Source organism: Heteronotia binoei, chromosome 11 (assembly GCF_032191835.1).
Source record: "Heteronotia binoei isolate CCM8104 ecotype False Entrance Well chromosome 11, APGP_CSIRO_Hbin_v1, whole genome shotgun sequence".
In the NCBI taxonomy this organism is placed as follows: domain Eukaryota; kingdom Metazoa; phylum Chordata; class Lepidosauria; order Squamata; family Gekkonidae; genus Heteronotia; species Heteronotia binoei.
Window position 1 is genome coordinate 61,295,876 of NC_083233.1, and position 13,007 is coordinate 61,308,882.

The 13,007-nt window shown below is 42.0% G+C and overlaps 1 protein-coding gene across 1 annotated transcript in view; it reads left to right on the top strand.

Annotated features, from left to right (window-relative positions):
• Positions 1-6,091, top strand: part of LOC132579237 (immunoglobulin lambda-1 light chain-like) — a 56,556-nt gene extending 50,465 nt beyond the window's left edge. Inside the window, exon 4 of the mRNA XM_060249474.1 lies at positions 5,478-6,091. Within this exon, the coding sequence (XP_060105457.1) occupies positions 5,478-5,797 (320 nt within the window). The 3' untranslated portion in view covers positions 5,798-6,091. The remainder of the gene's footprint in view (positions 1-5,477) is intronic.
• The last annotated feature ends 6,916 nt before the right edge of the window (positions 6,092-13,007 follow it).

Here is a 13,007-nt window from a genome sequence, read left to right on the forward strand (position 1 = left end):
AGCCAGATAAATCTAAAAAGCAGTAGAAATGTAGTAAAGACTCAGAAGCAGCAGAGGGAAGGAATACTTTTTAAGATCATTGCCAAGCAGTGAAGAATAATGGTTATCTTCAAAAATAACATAGCAGCAATTACAGCTACAGTTTGGTTATAATCTTATACAAATTTACCTGTTAGCAAACTCACTGAATAAGATGGGACTTACAGCGGAGTAAAAGCATATAGGATTGTGCTAAAACAGTGGCACTGTTACTGGATTTTGCACATCATTAAAGGGGACTGGGTGGGACATGAACCAATTTGACCTCTAGGGCATTACCCACCAAGATGTTCTCCCATGCAAGCTATTCTGAAATGCATGCCCTATTTATTTATTTATTTATTTATTTATTTATTTATTTATTTATTTGAATATGCTTGTACAGAATATTTTCTGGGTGGATTGTGCCCTGTATTAATTAATGAGTACCTGTTCAGGGCAGGTTGGTTGGGAATTGAGATTCCTAAGAGACCAAAGATATTGGTCTGGCCCTTGAGACAAAGAACAGAAAACTACTTTTTGGCTGCAGTCACACATGTTAAATAATCCACTTTCAATCCACTTGCAATGCATTTGACAATTGGATTTTAATGTGTGAGCTGACAAAATCCAGCTGGAAAGCGCATTGAAAGTGGATTATTTAGTGTGTGTGACAGCAGCCCTTGTGGTATAGTTGTTAAGAGTGCTGGATTAGAACTAGGTTCAAATTCCCACTCATTATGAATCTCATTCTGTAACTTTTAGACAACCTCTTTCTTTCTGCCTGCAGCGTTGTTGGATTTTTAAAATGCAGTAAAATCTCAGAGGTTTCTTTTCAGCTCAACCAAAATTAACTCTTAACTTCACTTGATTTCAATGGAAAATACTGAGTCTTTTCCAATGAGACATGAAAAAGTGTGCAATGCACTCTTGTGCATATCTAGTTTTCCACACTGCAAATTGTTCCGATCTAGGGGTTTCTTTGCTATTTGTTTTCTTTTATCATGAATGGAGATGGTGATCATTGTCCTAAAGTGCTGTTCTTCGGTGCCATGGCAAGTCCTCACTCCTTTAAACACAAGTAATATTTGCAATGGATTTGAAGAATATACTAAATGCTGTAATGCATGAAAACATAGTAGGAAATCTTATGAAATCTGATGTCCATGAACTGTCATTTTGCTCCAGTGAATATAGCAGTCCTTACAGTAGCCTGCATCTTAAATCTGTGATTGAATGTAATTGCTTTTGAGTCTGAAATTAAATGTTTAAGGATGCAATCTGAATGCAGAGGGACTAAGTAAATAGGTATAAATGCTAGTTGTAAAGGAATATTCTGGATCATGGAGTTAGTTTAATATATTTGGTTTGTCAGCCCCAATCACAGGGCTGCAAACACAGGGTTTATGCCACCAAAATAAGCAGGTGCATCTTTTTCTCAGCACTGAATTAAAGAGGATCACTCACTAACTGCTGTCTATCAAACTCCTGTTTAAGAAGTTCAACCTGCTTTGAGATCATAAGGTCACAGTTGCAAGAGTGATCAAGTCTTTGCCCTTTAGATGCTGTGATGTGATCAAGGGCAACTTCACATGGAGTTTCACCAGCTGGGTTTTATGATACAATTAAAAAGGTAATCCCCTGTGCAAGCAGCAGTCGTTTCTGACGCTGGGGTGATGTTGCTTTCACAACATTTTCATGGCAGACTTTTTACAGGGTGGTTTGCCATTGCCTTCCCCAGTCATCTACACTTCTCCCCCGCAGCAAGCTGGGTACTCATTTTACCGACCTTGGAAGGATGGAAGGCTAAGTCAACCTCGAGCCGGCTACCTGAACCCAGCTTCCACCGGGATCAAACTCAGGTCATGAGCAGAGCTTAGGACTGCAGTACTGCAACTTTACCACTCTGCGCCACGGGGCTCTTTTGGTACAATTAGTCATGGCTAAATTTTGGGTGTGTTGTGGCGCACAATTTTGGCATTCTGATAAGTTTGTGTTTTTAAGTATGTTTCTAGTCCTCAGATTTAGAAAACCAGTGCAAGAGGGAGAGTAGGTGGGAGCATTTTCACTGAAGTGATGGACTGATACACCCTTTTGTGTTCCTTCATTAGGCCTGTCATAATTATTTGTTCTTTCTGCTCCCTTAGTATTACATACTCTCCTTCTCAAGCAAGGAACCCAAAAGATCAGCTTCCGAGTTCTAACTTCTGATATCAAACTCTTACTTCCTGATTCATTCTATTCATTTCAATAGGAGTAGGGCATAAGCACCAATACGGATAGCACTTTCAAGAGGCTTAAGTTTAGTTGGCTTGTGCTCAAAGGATTCATTGCGCAAATCAGTGTTATCAGAGTGGTTGTACTGAAGCAGGCTGCAACCATGATCTACCTTTTTGCTATTTAAGTCCAGTGCTTTTGGTTTTATCTGCAATAGTTTAGGGCACTTGAGAGTTTTCAGCTTTCAAAAAGTGGAATGTTGTTTCGCATCACCCATTTCCCAAGTAGTGGAAAGCTCAAGGCTGCATTTTCCACAATATTTTATTTGAGGAAAGCATTCTAGAAACTGGCTCAGCGCAGACATCATGCAGTGCCATGGTATAATTAAGCCAAGTATGGTTTGCATCATTGTCTGAATACAGGCTACTTCACTCGCGTTGGTTAAACTGTCATACCTGCATCTGACGTCAGTTTATTAACCCCAATTTTCTGTGGATGTCTCAATGCAGACACGCTGGTTAATCATCGCACAATTGTGGCTTGCTCTATGATGACTCCCATCCCCCAAGGCTAACAAGAGAAGGCAATGAAACCAAAATTTTGTTGAGCTACATCCTGGTTTTGCTAGTTTAAAGATGAAGCACCAGTCATTTCCATCACATCACAATGTTTTCACAGAAGACTTTTTTTTAATGGGGGTGGTCTGCCACTGCCTTCCCCAGTCATCTACACTTTACCCCCAGAAAGCTGGGTTGCCATTTTACTGACCTCGGAAGGATGGAAGGCTGAGTCAACCTTGAGCCAGCTACCTGAACCCAGCTTCCACTGGGATCGAACTCAGGTCGTGAGCAAAGAGTTCGGACTGCAATACTGCAGCTTTACCTCTCTGCGCCATGGAGCTCCTTAGTTTTTATTACAGTTAAACTAATCCATGGTTTATATTAAGCATACTTTGGTTGGTGTGGTTCAAATGTAATGGCTCATGCGGTTTCCTTTCTGTTTGAAATTGGTTTATTGATCTTAACTATAGTTTGGCAGAATGTACCAATGCAGGTGCTGGATGCTGGCTTATACTTTGGCACTTTGCAGGCCAAGATACTAGCTGAGTCCATGCGAAGGAGGAAAGTAAAGGCAATAAAGGCTACCATTGGTCAAGGCAAAGCCAAATCCTAGTTTCAAAACCATGATTTCGTATTGTTTTTGAACCAAACCACTGCATGTCTTTGAAATAAGGTTTAAAAAAAATTAAATTTACTTGTACTTCCTTGAAGGTTTTGAAATAGAGGCTAGATGGCCATCTAACAGCAATGCTGATCCTGTGAATTTAGGGGGAGGTATCTGTGGATTTCCTGCATTGTGCAGGAGGTTGGACTAGATGACCCTGGGGTCACTTCCAACTCTATTATTCTATGATTCCTGTGGAATCTTGGGTGACAACCCTACTGTTGGCAGACGTGGACCCTGAAATAACTTGTTCAGTGGCAAAATATCTGTCAATAGTGTGCTCTCTAAAATGCCCTTGAAATCTGTAGTGCTGTTATCATGTACCAAGATTTTAAAATCTATTTTTACAGTGTTAAGGGGTTTTACGGGATTAACATGGTGGGGGTTGTTGTTATTTAATTATGTCTTGCAATCACGATCACTGGCTTTGCTTCCTCTTTAGTTAATCTACTTCGGTTTCAAATTATTTTTGTATCCTGCTTTGTAATTTTGTTTTGTAGTTCTATTATTCAATATCTTGTTTTATGTCAAGCTTAAGACCATTGGTTAAGGAAGCTAATAAATAAAAGGAATGGATTTGTCCAGCAGTTAGAGATGCACAACATCGAAAGATGCTGCTAACAAAGTCCCATCATAATATAGTTCTTCACCCCAGGCACCCAACTGATCCCTGTCACTTTTCCCCAGCAAACGGACATTCAGAAAGATACTGCCTCTGCACCGTGGTGGTTAATAGGCACTGATGGAACTTACCATCCACAGGATTGTCTTGTCCCCTTTTAGAACCACCTCAGCTAATGGCTATTACCATGTTCAGTGACAGTGATTTCCCCAACTGAATCATGTGTTATATGAAGAAATACAGCTTTTTGTTTGTTCTTATCAACAGTAAGTCAAAGACTGAATGCTTATTCACATATGGAAGTGGTCTTAGCCACCCCTCAGACCCCTCCCTCCTATTTAGCTGTCCTTTCTTCTGCCCCTCTGTCACGGTTGCCAACTCTGGGCTGTGAAATTCCTGGAGATTTGGGGGATGGGGCATTGGAAGGGCAGGGTTTGGGGAAGGAAGGTATAATGTCATAGAGTCCACCTTCCAAAGCAACCATTTTCTCCAGGGGAACTGTTCTCTGTCACCTGGAGACCAGCTGTAATTCCAGGAGATTCCCCAGGCCCCACCTGGAAGCTGGCAACCTTGCCCTCTGGCCAGTTGGTGCCCAGAATGGTGACAGAATGTAGTGATGGCAGCTGATATTGAAAGAGAGTCTACTCATTAAGGAACAGAGGTGGCACCTGTTGAGGAAACTTTGCCCCAATTTTTCTTTGCCTGAAATTGTGCTTCGTAAGACTTCTAGCATTGGTGGAATACATTACTAAAAATAGCCTGTTTTTGGTAGCTTTCTCATATAACATCAATATATCAATCAAACACTGGAAAAAAGAGGCAAAGCATATCCGTGCTGTGGAGTTTTATATCTAGGCAATGTTCCAAGAGAATCTCTTCCAAGGTTGCATACATCGTGTCTGAGTTCTTAGAGATAAAGGAGATGTGATAATGCCAGATCAAATTTCCAAATGTTTGCTAATCTAATAAACACATGCAGTCTAACAGCAAACCCCCCGCCTTAACTGAGTCCCCCCCAAATTTAATCAAATGCTGGTAAATTCTGTAACGTGATACTAGGTCTCCCTGTGAAATTAATTGATACGTTTCCAATCGGCAGCAGAGTGTGCTAGGAGATTCCCTGCATTTCTCGTGATATCAGGTGGTTTATATCCAATGAAAGTGTCTACAACAATAAATCTTAAAGGTTGATCAGGGATGGCCTTGGCCTCCATGCCCTGTTTGTTGGCCCTCCAGGGCAACTGTTAGACCACTGTGTGAAAGAGGATGCGGGAACGGATGGACCCCTGGTTGGACTCAGCAGGGCTCTTCTTCTGCTTGTATGCCACAAGACTCTCCCCTTGTCCTTTCCTGTTCACAGACTCACACAGCTAACCCTCTCCCATCTTCCTTACAGGTCAGCCGGCATCCGCTCCCACAGTCATTCTCTTCCCACCATCCTCAGAAGAGAAGGAGAGCAAAAGCAAGGCCACCCTGGTTTGTTTGATGAAAGACTTCAATCCAGGTGTTCTCCAGGTCTCCTGGCAGGCTGATGGCACCCCTATCTCTAACGGGGTGGAGACAACCAAGCCGACTAAGGTCAATGACAAGTACGTGGCCAGCAGTTACCTGACCGTGAATCCCTCAGAGTGGGAAAGTCATAAGACTTACACCTGCAAGGTGACGCACGAAGGGTCCAATTACGAGAAGAGTGTGAGCCATTCACAATGTCCTTAACCCCCTCCTGCCCACAGAGCTCTGCTGCGTAAGGAGGAAAACTTCAGATGGGCCATGCAAGTGGCACTTTCTCCCCCTGCAGCTACCCCACTTTTCCTTCTGTGCTCCCCACAAATTTTCAAACACTTTCACTTTTCCCTCGGCTTCATAGGCATCCTTGTTAGTTTCAATGAATAATAAAACCAAAATCATGCAATTTTGCTGCGTCTGTATAGATTTTCTCTAGTGACAATTTTTTAAAAGATTGTTAGATGATCTCAGTCAGTCAATAAAAGAAGACAATGCTTGATCGTATCACTTTTGTATGCTAAAATCATTTCTCCTGCATCAACACCAACCTGGAAGGAAATGGGGTTTGCCAAACTTCGGGGAGGGACGGTGGCTCAGTGGTAGAGCATCTGCTTGGGAAGCAGAAGGTCCCAGGTTCAATCCCCGGCATCTCCAACTGAAAAGGGTCCAGGCAAATAACCTCAGCTTGAGACCCTGGAGAGCCGCTGCCAGTCTGAGAAGACAATACTGACTTTGATGGACCGAGGGTCTGATTCATTATAAGGCAGCTTCATATATATGTTCATATGTTCTTCATATGTTTTAAGCAATGGTTCACATGGTTTCCTTTCTGTATGAAAATATCACATATGAAATGACTTTTTCTTGGAGAACCCGATAAAATCAGATTACATGAAAGACTTCATGATTTATTGGGGGCTGGAAGATATTTTTATGCAAGCTTTCAGCAGAAGCATTCTTGAGGCAGTGCACAATAAAAGGGAAATTACATTCCCAGACAATAAAATCAATGGAAAGAGAGCATCCAGCAATTTAAAATACCACAAGGCACTGTAAGTTGCAGTCAGAGGGCACTGAAACATAAAGAAATGCCCAGGCAAATAGAAGAGTGAATAGATGCAAGAAGAAAGGTAAGGAGATAGGGCGCCACCACCAAAAAGGCCCTGTCCCATTTTATTCCAGCAAGTGTATGTAAGCTAAAATCATTTCTCCTGCATCAACACCAACCTGGAGGGAAATGGGGTAAGCCAAACTTTTAAGCAATGGTTCACGTGGTTTCCTTTCTGTATGAAAACAGCATGTGAGAAATGACTTTTTCTTGGAGAACCTGATAAAATCAGATTGAATGAAAGACTTCATGATTTATTGTGGAGTTTGAATATATATTTATATGGGGTCACACACAGAGGACTTCTTCCATTGATTATCTAACTAGCCAGCTAGGCTTGTATGGTGGCAGATGTTCCTTAATCAACTTGGCCTCTAGATTATTTAGGGATCTTTTAACATCTTGGCTAGATTTGCATGGATTTGCAGCTACCAGGTTTTTGACAAAAGGCAAAGCATTGGGAATGAGTAGAAGCAGAGGAGTCCATTGTCACACCTGAAAGATTCACATTCAGCCTGGATTAAGTGTGAAACTACTTACGATCTCTGTCTGCAAAACCACTAGGATCTCTACAAGGCCCCCACAAAGCTACAAAATCACTTTTCTTTTTTTAAAAAAAATTATAATAATGACATTTATTTCATTTTTGTTCCCTCTTCCTCCAAGGAAACTGATGTTTTATTAAAAACCTTTGCATCAACCACTTCCCCCATCCCCTCCAAAAATGTCTTTTTAAGGTGCTGCACCAAGATGTTAAAAGACGCAAACTCATTGCAGTCCTACAACAGAAACAACAGCAGCTCCTGGTTTCTTCTCCTGCAAGCAGCACTGGTTTTTGAAATGACTGAGCCAAGTCTGGCAGAGACTGACCAAGAGAGAGATCTTGGGGTCGTGGTAGATAATGCACTGAAAATGTCAAGACAGTGTGCAATTGCAATTAAAAAGGCCAACGCTCCTCATGTGGAGTACTGTGTACAATTCTGGTCACCGCACCTCAAAAAAGAGATTATAGCATTGGAAAAAGTGCAGAGAAGGGCAACTAGAATGATTAAAGGGTTGGAACACTTTCCCTATGAAGAAAGGTTAAAATGCTTGGGGCTTATTAGCTTGGAGAAATGTCGACTTCAGAGGTTTACAAGATTATGCATGGGATAGAGAAGGTAGAGAAAGAAGTACATTTCTCCCTTTCTCACAATACAAGAACTCGTGGCCATTCACTGAAATTGCTGAGCAGTCAGGTTAAAACTGATAAAAGGAAGTACTTCTTCACCCAAAGGGTGATTAACATGTGGAATTCATTGCCACAGGAGGTGGTGGTGGCTACAAGCATAGACAGCTTCAAGAGGGGAATGGATAAACATATAGAGCAGGAGTCTATCAGTAGCCATTAGCCACAGTTTATTGTTGGAACTCTCTGTCTGGGGCAGTGATGCTCTGTATTCTTGTGCTTTTGGAGGGGGGGGGGGCACAGTGGAAGGGCTTCTAGTCCCACTGGTGGACCTCTCGATGGTACTTGGGGTTTTTGGCCACTATGTGACAAAGTGTTGGACTGGATGGGCCATTGTCTTGATCCACCATGGCTTCTCTTATGTACTTATGTCAACCACCCAAGAGCAGCGTGGCCTGCAAACGTTCTTGGGGAAAGGATGCCTTTCACACGCAGCAGGATACCAGTGATGTGGGAGTAATCAAAACCTTCCTCAGGAGCAACAATGATGCTAATATTTATTTACTTATTTATTTCATTTATACAAGGAGCCCCAGTTCCCTCCCCACCAGTGCTCCCTCAAAGCTGAGTTAGTGTGAACTAGCCAGGGCCAGCCTTGCCACTAGGTAAACTAGGCAATCACCTAGGGCACTGGCATTCTGGGGGCTCCAAATTGGGTGCCCCCATGTGATTCAGTGATGTTATCACTGCGGAGTGGGGGGGGGGGTGCCAGAATTCAGCCTTGCCTAGGGAGCTGGGCAGTCTAGGGCTAGCCCTGGAGTGAGCTCAGTTTTTTAGCCTCCAGCTCACAGATTTTTGTCTTAACTCAAGAAAAATGGCCCCAGAGCAAACTAATTTATGCAGTAGCTCACAACTTTAATGCCAGTAGCTCACATAGTAGGCTCCACAGCTTAGATGGAGCATTGCTCCTCCCAACTGCAAATTTGTTTGTTTGTTAGATTTTTATCACAACTTTTCCCTGCAAGTAGGGCTCAAGGCAGCTCACAACAATTAAAAACACAGATAAAACAATTTTTAAAAACCTTTTAAAGTTCTAAAATTTAACATTGAATACACCTCAATGGCCCATAAACCTAGGAGCATGCTCCTATGAGTCTATAAAGGTGCCCATGGTTTTTAAAATGGTAGTGGGCAATCACCCCCCGCAGCTGCTGAACATACCAAGTTTAGAGTACTAGTAAGGGGTCAAAAGTTAAAAGCATCAATAGTTATAATACACGTGTTTATTACAAAAACATATAAAAACCTTTTTAGGGGTCCAAATGAAGCCTCATAAAATCGTCAAAGTGACAAATGCACAAAAACGAACCATAGATGACGTGACATATGTGTCATCCTGCAGAGGCCTTCTTCAGAGGTCAAATAGTACAAACACATACAACAAAGTTGCAGCCCTTATTATTACTCTTATTGTTCATAAGACATTAAAGCAGGGGTGTCAAACTCGTGTGTTATGAGGGCCAGATCTGACATAAATGAGACCTTGTTGGGCCAAGTCATGTTGAGCCAGGTCATGACTTAAGATTAGGTAGCAGAGATATAAACTTTATAAAGGACACAGACAAACACAATTAAAGATTTTTTTAAAAAAAAATTAAAATCAAACATGCTTAAAATGTTAACACTCATTGGTCTGAAAAGTGCTTTCTTTGTATCTCTCCCATGATATCCAGGGAACTGGGCAAAGGAAGTTCTGGCTCTTGCCTTTCTTCCTCAGGGGACCAGGAAGAAGAGGAGCCTCAGCCAATAGAAGGAAGAAAGGCTTGGCTCAGTAGCTCTGCTGTGCAACTGAGAGAGCCTGGCAAAGCAAGCTCTCCCTCCCCCCTTCCTCCCCAAGGGAAAAACCTCAGCCAATTGAGAAAATAGAGACTTTGCTCTGTAGCTCCAGTGCAATTGAGCAAACCTTGCAAAGCAAGTCGTTATGCAGAAAGAAGCAAGAGAGAGGGAGAAGGAAGCAGATGACAGCCAGTTGCTCGGGGACCTGATAGGCACCCTCCAAGGGCCTGATTCGGCCCCCGGCCACGTGTTTGACAACCCTGCATTAAAGAGCTTTTCACTCTGTGTTTGTTAAGAATACAACAGTGTTCATAAATATTTGGTGTCTATAATCTTAACCTTTTATTTTTCATGGTGTGTCTTCCTGGTTTGCTAGTGTATCCACCATGTTCCCTTGTATATCTGCTCCTTCAGTTTAAAGGCTAGCATCCTGTTTCCAAGACAAGGAGGGCTACAGGACTCTTTCGGCTGGAATTGCCCTAGTTCCTCTCCCAGTGAGCAATCCTGATGGCAAAGAGAGCCACGAGCCAGTGACTAATCTTCAGCACTGCCAGTTGAAGACCCAAGGTGCCCAACAGCTCTATCACATTGTGCAGATGTGTGATGTTCGAGTATGAAAGACTTTTTTTAAGATCAAGGAGATGTGAGGATTCTTAGTAGTGGTCTGTCTTGCATCCATGGTAGCGGCTATGCCAATAAATCATCCTCCCTTCTTTCCCTGCTCCACCCTAACTGCTCATCATCTGGCCATTACTGCTTCATAGCAAAGTCCAAATGAGAAAGAAGCTGGACGAACAACGTCATTCCTAGAAAACAGGCCCGAACACAAAATCCATCAACTGGGTAGGTCCAGTTTTTCAAGTGAATCATTCCTCCCTCTGCCTATTATTTCCCATCACTGAGACTGAGGGAACAATAGGAGGAGATTAGTCATTCACAGTCCCAGGACGTCAAACATCTCAAGACTGTTTTGGATGCCTTTTATTTCCCAGCTCAGTTATTCCATTGAAAACACCACAGACATCCTACATGCTTAGAGACAAATATCCCCAGGCTTCACAGGAAACCATGCATATTTGTTTCTTTGGGTTTTAAATATTTATATCCCACTTTTCCTCACGGTTCAAGGCAGATTAAAATAATGGTTTGAAATGTTTCCAGCTAAAACCAAGCACCTACAAGCATCTTTGTTGTTTACTCAGAAATATTTGACAGGTGTATTGTGGAGATGCTCTTATAGTGTGCCCCTCCTTCCCAGCCAGTTCCATTCTTCCTGCCAGATCTCCCTCTTCAAGTTACAAATCTTATTGTGCAAAGCAGGGGGTGGGTAGTTCTTGAAACAGAACTATCATGACATGTACTCAAGTACTTTAAAAGCTCTGAAGGTAAAATGGTAAAGTTATTCAAACACCAGAGATCACTCAAGGTACTGCTTTGAAAAACCTAAACTCATGTGCCCTGAATGAATTGCAACTTACATTGTAGTAAGGATTCCCTCTATGTTTGGTGCAGTGGTTAACAGTGGCAGACTGTACTGGAGAACCGGTTGATTCCCACTCCTCCACATGAAGCCAACTGGGTGACCTGTGGTCAGTCACAGTTCTCTCAGAGCTCTCTCAGCCCCATCTACCTCATAGGGTGTGTGTTGTGAGGAGAGGAAGGGATGGAGTTTATAAGCTGCTCTGAGACTCTAAGTGAAGGACAGGGTATAAACCCAACTCTTCTTCACTTGTCAATTCCAGATGAGTGTCCTCAAAATACCTGCATATTTTTACAACCTACAGTGGACTACAAAACCCATACTGCAGTGTCATTGTGAGTCCTGCACATACACAGAGGCACTGAGGACCCATATAATGTTAAAGACTGGAAATCTGGCAGGAAATTGGCAGAAGCAAGAAGATTGTTAATTTAATTACCAGTTCTGGTACATTATTACACTTCAGTGGAAGCACATATTTAATAGTGATAACAGGCTTAGTGTAACAGGCTTAGAATACACAGTTTGTCCAGTTTGTCATGAATTATGAATTAATTGGCATTTCTTACAAAGCTTATTCTCCATTTTGGAATATAAAATGAGATTTTGCATGGTCCTAGAGCTGGTAGTCAATTTTTCTGTAGATTCATACATTAAAAGTTCTTTAAATTTCATCCTTCATCATAACTGAAAAATTTGTTCATCACAGTGAACTACTTGATTGTCAATGAACATCAGTTTACTATTATTAATTGCTGACTGTCCATACAGTTTCACTTGATTACTTCATCATCGGCTGGTATGCACTATTTGATTGCTGTGGACTTCTTGATCAAACCACCCAATCAACTAGCCTTCTGAGTATTTTCTCAGTTTGGGTCAATTCTCTCAGTTGTTAAAACTGAGTTTTTGGTAAACCTTTTATGAAACTGTTGTGTGATATAAATTCCCCCTTATTCATCAGTATGTTTGATTTAGAAGCAAGAATTGGTTGCCTTTCTGTGACTTTCTACTATGGATATTACTAGGTATTATAATTCCCATGGGCAATAGTGTGACATAGTGGTTAGACTAGAATCTGAGAGTCCCAGGTTCAAATCCCCTCTCTGTCATGGAAGCTCACTGGGTATCTATGGGCCTAGCACAATCTCTCAACTTAACCTAACTCACAAAATTGTTGTGAGGATATAATGGAGGACAGGAGAATGATGTATGTTTTTTTGAGTTCCCACTGGGGAGAAAGGCACCATATAAACTAAATAAAGTAGAAGATAAATAAATAACACTGTATAACTACCATGATCCAGGAAAGAACTCTCTGAAACACAGACTTTTCAAATTTGCACTGAAACAGCTTCGAATTCCTGAGTCATTTCTGAGTTGCATTTAGAGCCAGGTGGGTAATTGTGTTGGTCTGAAGCAGCAGAACAAAGTTTGGGTCCAGTGATACCTTGAAGACCAACAAAGTTATATTCAAGGTTGAGATGGAAGCACACTTCCTCAGTTACAATGAAATGGAAATTACCAGTCCATACATATAAAGAAGAGGTTGCATTTGAGATTTTTGAGCCAATAGAACATGAGGAGCTATGTTGGATCAGGTCCATCCAGTCCAGCACTCTGTCACAGAGTGGCCAAAATGCAGGTGTCATCAGGACTCCAGAAGCCCTCCCACTGTGCCCTTGCAAGCACCAAGAATACAGAGCATCACTGCCCCAGACATAGACCGTTTTCTCACACAGCTTACCTCGCAGTCACAATCCTGTTCCCTCCGCAGCGTCTGGTCGGATTTCCCACAATCTGCGCTGAAGTTACAGGAAGTGCCGCA